The sequence below is a fragment of the Grus americana genome, chromosome Z (assembly GCF_028858705.1).
Source record: "Grus americana isolate bGruAme1 chromosome Z, bGruAme1.mat, whole genome shotgun sequence".
Lineage (NCBI taxonomy): Eukaryota > Metazoa > Chordata > Aves > Gruiformes > Gruidae > Grus > Grus americana.
Window position 1 is genome coordinate 80,921,659 of NC_072891.1, and position 12,015 is coordinate 80,933,673.

A 12,015-nucleotide genomic window follows, 5' to 3' on the forward strand; every position below is an offset into this window, starting at 1 on the left:
GAAAGTGAAGCTATGCAAAGGGCTTAAACTGCCTTACCGAGGCAGCTGCCACCAGATAACAATTCTCTAGCTTTTATTATTTTGCTAAGAAGGTAGATTTCTGTGCTTCTCTCAGATATGCAGTTCAGCAAGACCTACATAGCTGCAGAGATCTCCAGTAATATTTTGGACCACGTGTAAGAGGAATAAATCTCTGAAGCTCTCTGCTGGGTTTATAGCAACAGGCAAACATCACAGAGGCTGTGCACACTAACAGCTTGCAGCGTGTTTCTTAATTCACTCTGCTTCAGTCGCATAGCTGAATTTTGAGAAGTCAGTTAGACCATGCTGAAAGCAGGAAGAAGACCTCAATCCACTTCAGACAATCCTGTGCCACAGACCTCACTAGCACCTCACCCTGAGAAGGAGGAGGAAGTGGTGGTTGGGTGCAGCTTGACCTTTTAAAATCTGTGTAGAGTATGAACAAACAGAACCGAATTTATCAATCTAACTGATGTATGTGGAGCAACTGTTTGCAGCCTCAGGACGTGGACCTTCAGGAGGAGACACTGCTTTGGTCACAGCAAGTGAACTTGCATTTGTCCGAGTGATTCAAAACTGGGTTCTTTAAGAATAGTTCATAAGTGCAGACATTGTGGACATAGGGAAAGAGGAAAGAAAAGAAGACACAGTTAAAGGCATTTTTCTTTCAGTCCCTCAGGTCACTGGACAGGTCAGGTAACAAGGATGGCATTAGGATCAACAAGGTGAAGAAGTAAAAGATCCATCCCTTTAGGTGTTCAAGTACAGGAAAGATAAATTGGTTTTGCTCTTTAATACCTTTGCTCACTGCTGTGGGAACTGGTTACCACTCACGGGACATATGCGTAATTTGCCTCCTATCACATCAGGTGGGGAGAGCAAAGCAGCAAGAATTTTGCTGTTGGTTCCTCACCTGAGTGACAATCTTGGCGCTCTCTGTTCTTCAGTTGGTTTTTGTGGTCAGGAAGCAAAGATTGTAGCTTTTATTTGGTGCTGGGATTACAGATGACTAAAGAGGCTCGCTGATTTTTTGTCCTCTTTGTCAGTTTTATTATAAATAATGTGGAAAGAAAAATGCTTTTTGCTATTGTTCTTTTGTGGATAGATTGACAGTTTATAATTTGTTCACAGAACTACACTTACGTGTGGGGAAGCCAGGAGATAACACATCCTTCCCCCTTTAACCGTCTGACTTCAGAGGTTATGAAATAGCAAGTGGTTTTACTTAAGAGTGTTTTTGCTCACAGAGCTAATAGAGCTGCTGCCTCTGCTGTTTTGTTAGCTGGAAGAAAAGAACCTTGTGCAATGGTGTGAAGAGGATGCATGACCTTTTGTCATGTCTTTAAGTTTTCCTTACAGATAAGATAGACTAATAGCTTTTAAATTACTTTTTTTTTTACGAATCCCATTATTTTTCTCTGATATCGCACATATTTTGTAAGTGGGAATAGACACTGCATTTAGATTTTTTAAATTATTTTTCTCATTACATTTGGCTTGTGTTTTGATGTCACTACGTGGTGTAGCTAAGTGGAAGTATACACCTGGAGTTATAGAGAAACTCTTATGGCTGCAGTATCAGATTTCAAATCCTCCTCGTGCTATCACACACCTCATAAGTAATGAACAGAACTCCACATCCCATATAGAATTTTCTCCTTCAGAAAGTACACCCAGATAACCTGAAATTATTATTAAGCAGCACAGAACATATTAAAATGCTTATTTGGTAATTGCAAAGTTAAACCATGTCTAAAGTTGTGTAGTGTGATTTCCTTAAAAAATATTAAGTTCTAATATTGCTCCATTATTTTAAATCCTTATTTAAACAATGGTGGGAGAGAAGAAGAAGAAAATGCTGTACAGTGAAAGCATAAAATAAATAAACAGAGAGTGAAAAATACAGTATCTCTGCAAAATCATATATTCCATCCAAAATCAACTTCATGCAGGTTGTTCAATATAAAAGGAATCGATTAAAAAATGACAAGATAATCTTTGATATGAGCAGCTGATGGTGAGATAATTTGCTTTCTTGCTGTTAATATGTTCATGAATTTTATTAGGAAAATCTTCCTCATGTCGTGAATCAGAAGAAGGACAAAGGAGATAACATATTGCATGCATGATGCAAGGAGTACAGTAATGCAAAACATCTGGGTGGAGTGGACGACAGTTCAAACTGATATTAAGTCTATTAAAAAAGCAACCTTCTTTTTGGCTTTTTATTTTTCCTAAGAAAAAAAAATTATAGATTTCTCTGTGAAAAAGCATCTTTTTTTGATCCACTCAAATAAGTTTGCGAACCTGAATGATGTGTATGAAAACTTATGCATCATATTTATAACAAAGAAGTTTTAGAGGCCCTGTAGTTGATTTTAACCAGAACTGCTCTTTGCACACTGGTAATCCTGTGCCAGTTTTCACAGGAGAAAATTTGGCTGTTTATTGACAAACTCTTAAAAAAATATGTGCTTTTCTTACACCAGTACATAAATTTAATATTTATTGATTCACTTATTAATAAAAGCAAATCAAATACGCTTGGAGTTTTTTCAGTTTTACTTCATAAATATGTACCTATTTTAACAAGTAATTAGCAGATAATGAATCATGAACAACAAATAACTGCATCTCAGGCATAAATATGTGAACTTTTGGGACTTCCAAATGTTTCTTGGAAACTGGGAAGCTACATAAATGGTTGTAAGTGTACACAATTTCCCAGCAGTGATGAAATAAGTTACCCCTTTTCCCCACAGATTTTAAAATCTATTCTCATGCCCTCAATTTTGTTTAGCTTTGTTAGGGGGTATTATGTTTTCATAGTCTTTCAAACAGTGATCTTGATAGTCACTTGACAGATGGTAATTGGGGTCAGCTTGATGTTGGCTATAAAATACATGCAATCTGCATTAAGGAAACTCATCCTATGGTTAGAAGGGACAATATAAGACTATGCTGTCTCCTTTCTGTTTTGCCATAAAAAAGAGCTTAACGGGCAAATTGGCGGATTCTTTGGTAGAAATTCAACAATTACCAAGTACCACTCAGGAGGACAGTGCTAACTTGTGTGCATTCTTCACTCCCTAGTTGTGAAGTAAAACTCTGGTTTAAACCATCCCCATGCAAGCAGAAAGGGAAAGAATTGTAAAAGTTTGTTGATTCTTGATTGTATGAACATGATCCCATACTTAAATCACATAGGCATTGAAAAGAACAATAAACATCCACTTCAGGTTGTAGAACCCTGAAACACAAAATCAGTTGTGTTAATGCTGTGCTTTGCTTATCGGGATTTCAATAACTTTACTCCTTCTTGCTCAACTAAATGTTTTACCCTACAAAAAAAGAGTTATGTAAGTAGCTAAGTCTTCTTTGTAAAACCACAAAATGATTTAACATACAGTAGGGAAAAGAATCCATTCGTTTTTCTGCTGGGAAAGAACACTACCACTTCTAATCATAGCAATGTTGTATTTTCTTACCCTCACAATTTCCCTTTCTCTTTCACTTCTCATTCAAGAAAGCTGAAATATCAGCTCTTTTTTCCCCATTTCCCTACTCTCTAAATCTACCCATACTTCTAGAAATCCTAAGCGGCCATCATCTGGCAAGCCTGTCTACTTCAGGGTAAACGAAATAGGTCTCTTGCAAAGGTGACATTTTCAAAGCTTGGTGTGTGAAACTGAACAAATATTTGTGTGACCCTAACTTACACATGCGGAATTCATATCTACAAATACCAAAGGGGTACCTAATTAGACATGGGTGTGTGAAAAGAACTGATTTGTGCATACATACTGCATATGCTTGAGTATAAATTGTCATTGCACAAATATGTGACTAAGTTGAGTCTTTCTAAATTTTTCACTTATTTTCTTCCTCTCCTTTTCTCATATTATTAGCTCCTGCAAGTCCTGAGTCAGTCAGGGGCTGCATCATCATCTAGAACATCTTCATCCCCATATGCCAGGCAGTAAAAAATCCAATCTCAGAACTCACTTTTTCCCCTGATAACTGGTATTCATACCTTACATTGAGTAAAGTTTCCTGATCTCTTTTATTAACTCACAGCTGTAATAATGAGCCTTTGGCTTCAATATTTTCTTGTAAAATACTGTAACTTTCGATTTCTGCATGTTAGGGGAATAGAGTTCTTTGCTCTTTTAGAAGTTGAGCAATATTTTCTTTTGCAAGAAGCTATGCATGTAGTTGTCTCTGTCTGGTAAGCAGTTAGTCCTCATATATACAGCCTGTTGAACGCATTCTTCATTTGCTTAGTGTGATTTAAAAGATCGTATTTTTCTTTTTAGTTGCATCCATATAAGGCTTTTGACTCTCAGATACTTAGCAATTAACAGCACTGATTTAAGCTATTCACATCTTTCACCTGTCTGCTGCCATTGCCCTTCTGAAGATTACCAACCTGGAAGAACTGGCAGAAGGGAAGATGTTTCCACCCTGGGCTTTTCCCATCCTGTTTTCTGAGCAGAAACTCACCTTTTTCAGGAGTTTAAAATCCTGATATCGACTTTGCAGTGTCGTGGTTGTCTGCACACATTTTCTTCTCAGATAGGATGGAAATCTGGGGCAGGAGTGAACAAGGCACAGGCAGCAAGGTTCTTTAAAACATCACAATTTAGTTCACTGGAAAGACGTTTCTTTGTGTGTCTTGTGAATCTAGGATAGCTACCCCCTTACTCCTCCCATCATTCAGAGGGTTCAACACTCTGCCTTTTCATGTTCAACACACCCATAGAAGCACTTTTGTGTGTGAAGGAGCTTCAAATGTGTATCTTTGAAGTGTTTTCCAAAGATCAACATCATTATAGTATTAAGTTTATGATCTTATGGTTTACTGTTCTCACCTTTCTCCATAATAAATTTCTCTCAGTATAATTTAAATGCAGGGCAGTGGCTCTTGCGGCATTGTAAAACAGTACTTCCTGATGGCATGTTTGTTCCTGTTGCTTAAGCATGCTTTCACTCCAGTGAGGGTTCCTTTTTGCAGTTTGTAATTATGTGCTGAAAATAAACTAAAGTGGTATTTTACTCCCTTTATACATTTGAGTTGTATGCTACAGTAAACTTTGAAGAAAACCCACAGTTTTGTAGTACCACTCATTCATGACATCATGAAATAAACTTTTATATTGCCTGATCAGTACTTAGCTGTCTGATGGGTACTCATATAATATGAGGACTTCTAGGCGTAATTATATAAATAATGAATATGAAGAATACTGCTGTTCTTCTTATTTCATCTGACTTTAAGTTAGATGTTCTGCAGCCTTATAATGTGTTATTTTATGTCATTCGAAGCTCTGTTGCATGCTAAACAACTATCTAAAGCCTTTGAGCGTTATACTTATTTCTCAGTGTAGCATTTAGTTTTTGTTGGGAACATTCAAACTGAATTAAAGTAACATTTGTTTGTGTTCTGACGGAATGATTCCTTAACTCTTTTTCTTTCTTTTTTAAGGTAAAAAAATCATAACAGAGCCTACAACTGTTAAGCTGATTACATCTCTGAAAACTGACAGTGTGAAAGTGTCATCTGCTAAAGTTACTCTTAAACCTCCTGTTTTTGAGACTCCGATTACTGAAGTGGCTCTCACCAAAACAGAGGTCCCTGCTTTGGAGGAAACAACCTTAGCGACTGAAGAAGATACAGAAATGACTACTGATGTGGCTGAGGAAAAAAGGGAAATGGAGGTGCTTATGGAGAACATTAAGTTAACCACCCTTCTACCTCAGACTGTCACAGATGGAGAAATAAGCACTTACGATACACTGGGAAGGACTGAATACGATGTTTCACCTAGGTTAACAGAGAGTACATCTGCAGCTTTGGAGCTGGAGCACACTTACTCTGAAGCAGAATTGCCCGAGGAACAAGGTAGGTCTGAAAGCATTGAGGACGCTTTCTTGACCTCTGTAGTTTTTCAGGATAGCACAGCTGTAGCTAAGAGTTCCCCTGGTTCATGGGAAGATACTGAAACAGGAGATACACAAAAACATGATGCTGATAATCAGACTGAACAAATAGAAGTGGGTCCTATGATGACAGCTACAGATAGCTTGTTACCAACATCTCGGAGAGAGTTTCCCAGGACAGGGACTTCAGTTTCACTAACAAAAGAGAATACGTATCTTGGTGCCCACTCAACAAAAGAACCCACAGAAAAGTCAATGGAGGCAAAATCTGATGAGAAACTTACAACAGTCGTAGTCCCTACAGCTTTGTTCACTGATCAGTATGATTTTACTACAGAGGGGGAGGGCGGACGGAGCATGTACACCGTTATGCCTGATACAGTTTCTGGCATGGCTGCTGGTAGCATCTCGGGATCAGATGTGCCTGCTGCATCAGAGACACTCATAGATGAGCATGCAGTAACCACTGGACAATTTTCTACAGCAGATGAGTCAACCCCATTTGTTAAATTTAGTTCTGCGACGATGTTTGATAGTGAGGCGTCAGCTGAAGGAAGCAGAGAGGACCTGAGAGATGTGCAGCCTACTGTGTCATCTGGAATACCTGTATCCTTTTCTGTATCAGCTGTTAATCAAACAGGATCTGAGGCCATCGCTCTCTCAGGAAGTACTGCTTCCCCGCAACACTTTGGAGAAAGCACCACATATGTTATCCACTCATCTCAGCAAACGGAAGGATCAGACATTTTAGAGGAGCAAGGAAAAACAGAGGAGCCAGGAACGAGAACAATGGATGTTAAGATCCCGCGTGCCACAACCGCCATTCCTACTTGTATTACAGCAGAATCTGAAGGGTGTTCTGCAAGTGAGAAGTTCACACAGGCTTCTCCAGCTTCTGGCATGTGGCTGCTGACAGATAAAGATCAGGGGTATATGACGGAAGAGTCGTCTCATACTAAGAGAATACATGAGCTAGATACAGAAGATGGTATCTCTGGAATGGAGCCTACATCATCTCCAGGGCAAATTACAGAATACACGAAGCATCCAGGAGCTCTGATTTCAGCAATTACAGATGAAACTGAGACAAGCATGGAGCCAGAGGAAACAAAAAGTGATGAAGAAGCTGTATCAGCTGATTTTGATCAGAGTAAAGATACTACAGATTTCTCCCACACAAGCAGCTCTTTGGATTTGGAAATCATCACACTATCCAAAATATCCGTGGATGAAGGTAGTGCAACAATGAAGTCTTTTAGCTTCTCAGGTGTCACTGTATTGCCAACTGCTATGCCCACAGTCATGGAGGTAACTGAACATGAAGGAGATGAAACATCAGGGTATGTTTTGAAAACGTCCATTCCTATCCCAGAAGTTGAACAAAGAGAGGCTACTGAGACATCAGTAGCAACGCCTGGTGAAGATGTCTCTACTGAAACGGAGGTCTCAAAATACACAGTGACAGAGGAAGGCCAGACAGGCATTGTGACAACAACAGTGGCAACACTTCAAGACAGAAAAGGAACACCATCAGCTGGCTTTGGAGGGACAAAAGAATCTATTGTATTTACAGATGTAACGAAGGTAGATACTACAGTTCCACAGAAAGAACGTGATGCTTCCCTAGTTCCAGTTACTGTAGAGAGTGAGGTCACTAGAGATATACCAGCTACTGATCAGACTCCTTTGGATGGTATCTTTCATACAGAAGCAACAGAAACAACTGCAAGAGATAGTGAGGGGTTCCCAGAGGAACTTTCCACGGATGATCAAGATAAGGAACCAGATAGTGCCACAGAGTCTACCTTATCTATGACATCTGTCCAAATACGTGAAGAAAAGACAGCACCAGCATCTGAATCATCTCAAACAGCTATTCAGGAAAAGCAGGATGAGACAGGGTCAGCTTATGATGAGACATATCCAGCAACAGAAGTATCAGTGCCTGCAGTGAAGTTCACAGATTATGGAAGAGTTCTGGGACCTCATGAAACTAGCACCAGGACCTTGCATGTCATTGTGACTCCAAAAGCTGAAACTGCTACTGATCAAGAAGAGAAGGTCACTGAAGTGATGCCTATAACAGTGGGTACTGAAGCAAAAACATATGAAAGCAGAGGAACCCCCACAAAGGAAGAAGACAGTGATGTTGTGAGCTGGGAATCTGTGTTGTCCCCCCATACGATGCCAACAGATCATTCTGCTGTGGAAAGCCATACTCATCTGACTTTGGGAGCTTCTCCAAGCCAAACTCTGGAAGGTTCAGGAATATCAGAAGAACCTGAAGAAATCAAACCAGCTATATTTTCAGCTAATGCAACAGATAAGGCAACAGTTCTCAGTGATGTAACAACACCTTCCATTAGTTCCGTAGACAAAATTCAGCCTACATCAGCATCCAAACCTTTCGTTACTCAGAAGTCACCACGTATCATTCCTGAGGAAGAAGAGGAGGTAACAAGCAATGACATCATCATAATTGATGAATCTATTTCTCCCAGTAAAGCCACTGCAGATGATGATCTGACAGGAAAGATGTTAGAGCCAGAAATCGATAAGGAATATTTCACAACATCAACTGCTACTGCAGTTGCACGACCTACTGCACCACCCAAAGTGAAGGAGGCCACAGAGGCTTTACAACCTCAAGAGGTGTCTCCTTCTACTTCACACCCTGATAGTGGAAATGACATAAGATTGTATGTTATTCAAATCACAGGCAATGAAACAGGTAAGATTTTGCCATTTAGACCTGCAGTCCATCAGAATGGACAGTTTATCATAACAAACTGGTGTACTTTAGAATATGCTGGAGATGTTTCTTGGATCACTGAAGGATGCAAAGTACAAGTTTTATCTCGATAACAACTTACTAAATATTGATAGGTCTATTTTTCTAGCCATTAAAAAACCCTCAGAAATGTGTTGTATACATGGTTTGGGGTAAGATTAATTTTTATGTAAGAATGAAAACCTATTGTATTTCCTCTTCAGAGTCATGATGACTGTAGTCTGGTTTTCTTATTTAATGTTGCCAAGTCACTGATTTAACTTCAGCTATCTGTGAAACAAACATTTTAATTTCACAGCTTCCATTCCATGCATTACTAGTCCTAAACAAAGCACTAGATTATTTTAACATTCCATTAGTCTGTAGCAATTAACAATGCCATGTACAATGTAGTCAGCTAAAAAAGGTTAAGGCACTCTACTGCATTCACAAGTGGACATCCTGTGATTTGGGGGAAGGGATTTTGCATGTTTTTGTAGCATATCATAATATTTTTTTAATCCATTTTATAGAATCTGTAAGGCAAGTTGACATAATTTTTAGTTTCGTTACATTTTTTAGCTGATGGCACTGTACATGTGTATGTAGCTTCAATTCCATGGGTATCCAGAACAGAAACTCCTGAAGTAGCAAGGAACCGTTAAGTTTTATGATGAATATGTCTCCATAATGCAATAGCTGAAGGCTATGCAATTTTACATTAAAGAAGCCTGTCAACTGACTATTGTTTAAGATGCCTTGGTAAAACCTTATTTTTTAAAATTAAATGCAAAAGAACTGACAAAAAGGATAAAGCTTAAAATACTTATTAGGTTCAATGTTGCATTCTATTTAAATATTGTACAGTTACTTTACGATTATTTTATTTTTTGAAGGAACACAGTAGAAATTCATATTATGTCTTATATACCTTAACTCTATGCAATGCTTTTGAATGGTTATATAAGAAACTGTTTTCTCATTGGTTCTCAGTCATAACGTCAGTATCTTTGAAGAACTTATCCAACAGAATTCATAATTTATGGAAGTCTTTTGGTTGGTTTTGTCAGGTTTGTACTTGGTAGAATTTCATTCAAGAGTCAAAAGGCAGAAGTCGTTTCCTTGAGATTTGTCATATCATTAATGGACTTTTCATACAGCGGATTTTGTATCTTTATTCACTTTATGCTTATTATTGTACTTTATATTTACAGGATGTATAACTGCACCAGTCATATCAGTAGCTTAACCTTCTATTTCAGGAAATAATAGTTCTGTTATTTTTACATTTAAACGGTACTTTTGCTTCTGTGGTATATTATCATTATTTTTTCTGAAGCTTTAGATGTTGCCAGTATCTTGGAAGTCTCAATTAAATGAGATAAGTCCGGTAAGTCAGAACAGAAGGGTAATTTCTGAAGAACAGAGTTAAACCACATATTAAATACTTTTGTACCTGTGGAAATTTGGTTTATTCTGCTTAATAATTAATAGTTGGACTGTGTAGTTGTGGGGTAGTTTTCCCTGTTACATTGTTGAGTTATACTACAGTTTATTGCACATGGGAGAGTGGGTTGTGCTGGGCAGCTGTATGTTCTAAGCGGATGGAAAGGAGTAGGATGGTTTGGGGGTGTGTGGAAACAATATTTGCTTCAAATAGTGCACAAGGTATACAATTCAGGATTTCTCTGAATATACATCAAGGAAAGCCTTATTTTATACTTTTTTTTCAGAATGGTATGGGTACTGTGATTCATTAAATTAGGAATTAGTTCAAGCCGGATTATCTACAGCACAGTGGATCAATGGATAGTTGCTCTTCATAGCTACTCTTGCTTTCACTTGGGTGATCAGGTCCTTAGGACAGACTTTCTTTAGGATTTGCCTTCTGCATCTTCACAAACTTTCTAAAATTGCACATGCATTTTCCAGGTATATATGTGCATATGTGTGTGGGTGTTTATAAGCAGAGTTAGAGCTATACATCCTTAAAATTCTGCCTTTAGGATTGATTTAGTCTTTCAGCACAGAAAAAAATCTTTTTCTTGAAATATTATGAACTTCTTTATATGGCAGTATCTGTGTTCTCTTTAAACATAAAGGGTTTTATCATGGATCTAGTGCAACGTCACAAAGGAGTTTTCTTTATTTTTTTGTTTTTGGAATCTGACAGTGGAACTTCCTCCATTTAGTTATCCACAGGGAAAAGGTACCCTCTACCTACTTACCACAAGTTAAGTTAGAGCTGCCAAAGATATATTCTCTCTGAGGATTTGGATTAGTGTTTTCGTTTCTTTCTCCAGAAAAGAAAGACTGCATCTGAAAAATCCTGTCAAGCCGAGTTTCTCTTCATTGTTCCTCAGTCCGTAAACTTTTCTTCGTGCTGAAGAAAACGTACATAGGAGGTGCTGAAGAGGAATGAATTTGGCAAATTTTACTAACATATGCCTTTTACTGGGACATAGTTCAACTGCTTATTCTATTACTCTTTGTTTGAAAATTGATCCGTAGTCATACAGGAACTACATAAACTGCAGCTTTGGCTTTTTATTCTCTGCTAAATGGGAACAAGAAATAGAGTTTTCATCATTACACTTCTGTGATAAAACAAAGTTTTTTCCTCCTTTGCTTTGGCATGTTTTCAACCTAATATAGCTTAGCATTCTCAAATAAAATAATCAGTGAGGGTTATAAACAAAGGCCTTCATAATTTTCAAGTCAAGAGTCCAAAAGTGCCTCCTAAGAAATGACAGCTTGCTTACCAAAGCCCCTTGAACAATAGCTCTTTGAAATAGGAATAATAATGAGAGGTTTGCTGTATAAATTGTATTGTGCATAAATGAATATAGTATTTTCCTTTTTGTGTATGCACAAGTGTTGGAAATATTATGAGATTATTTTTTTTTTTCATCTTTCTTCACCTCCTTGTTATTCAGCTTTGCCGGAAGCAACAGTTTAATAGTGAAGCAGGGCTCAGTGGAAATACGGTACCATGTTTTGTTTCCTATCAGCTGTATCACTTAATTACAGTAAAAACCTGCTATTATACTAAGACAGCTGAATATTACTCTCTGCAGCTCCATTTACCATCTGAAGCATAAGCATAATAATATTTAAGTGCTCCACGGAGGTGCTATTAGGCTTTGTTAGTTACGAGCGATATTTTATACTCCATGTGGAAGAGAAAGGTTATGCCAAACAAATGGAGTGTTGAGAGATGCAGACATTTTTAGCAGTTCCCAGCGCGAAGGACAGAACGTATCCCTTGCAGCACAGGATCCCTT

At 38.1% G+C, this 12,015-nt stretch overlaps 1 protein-coding gene across 2 annotated transcripts in view; it reads left to right on the top strand.

The window, feature by feature from the left end:
- The window catches only part of VCAN (versican), a 114,273-nt gene that overhangs the window by 48,129 nt on the left and 54,129 nt on the right, over positions 1–12,015 (top strand). The window contains exon 7 of one of the 2 annotated variants that reach the window (XM_054809554.1): positions 5,507–8,692. In XM_054809554.1, the coding sequence (XP_054665529.1) occupies positions 5,507–8,692 (3,186 nt within the window). The remainder of the gene's footprint in view (positions 1–5,506; positions 8,693–12,015) is intronic. The other variant, XM_054809555.1, reaches the window with a different exon arrangement.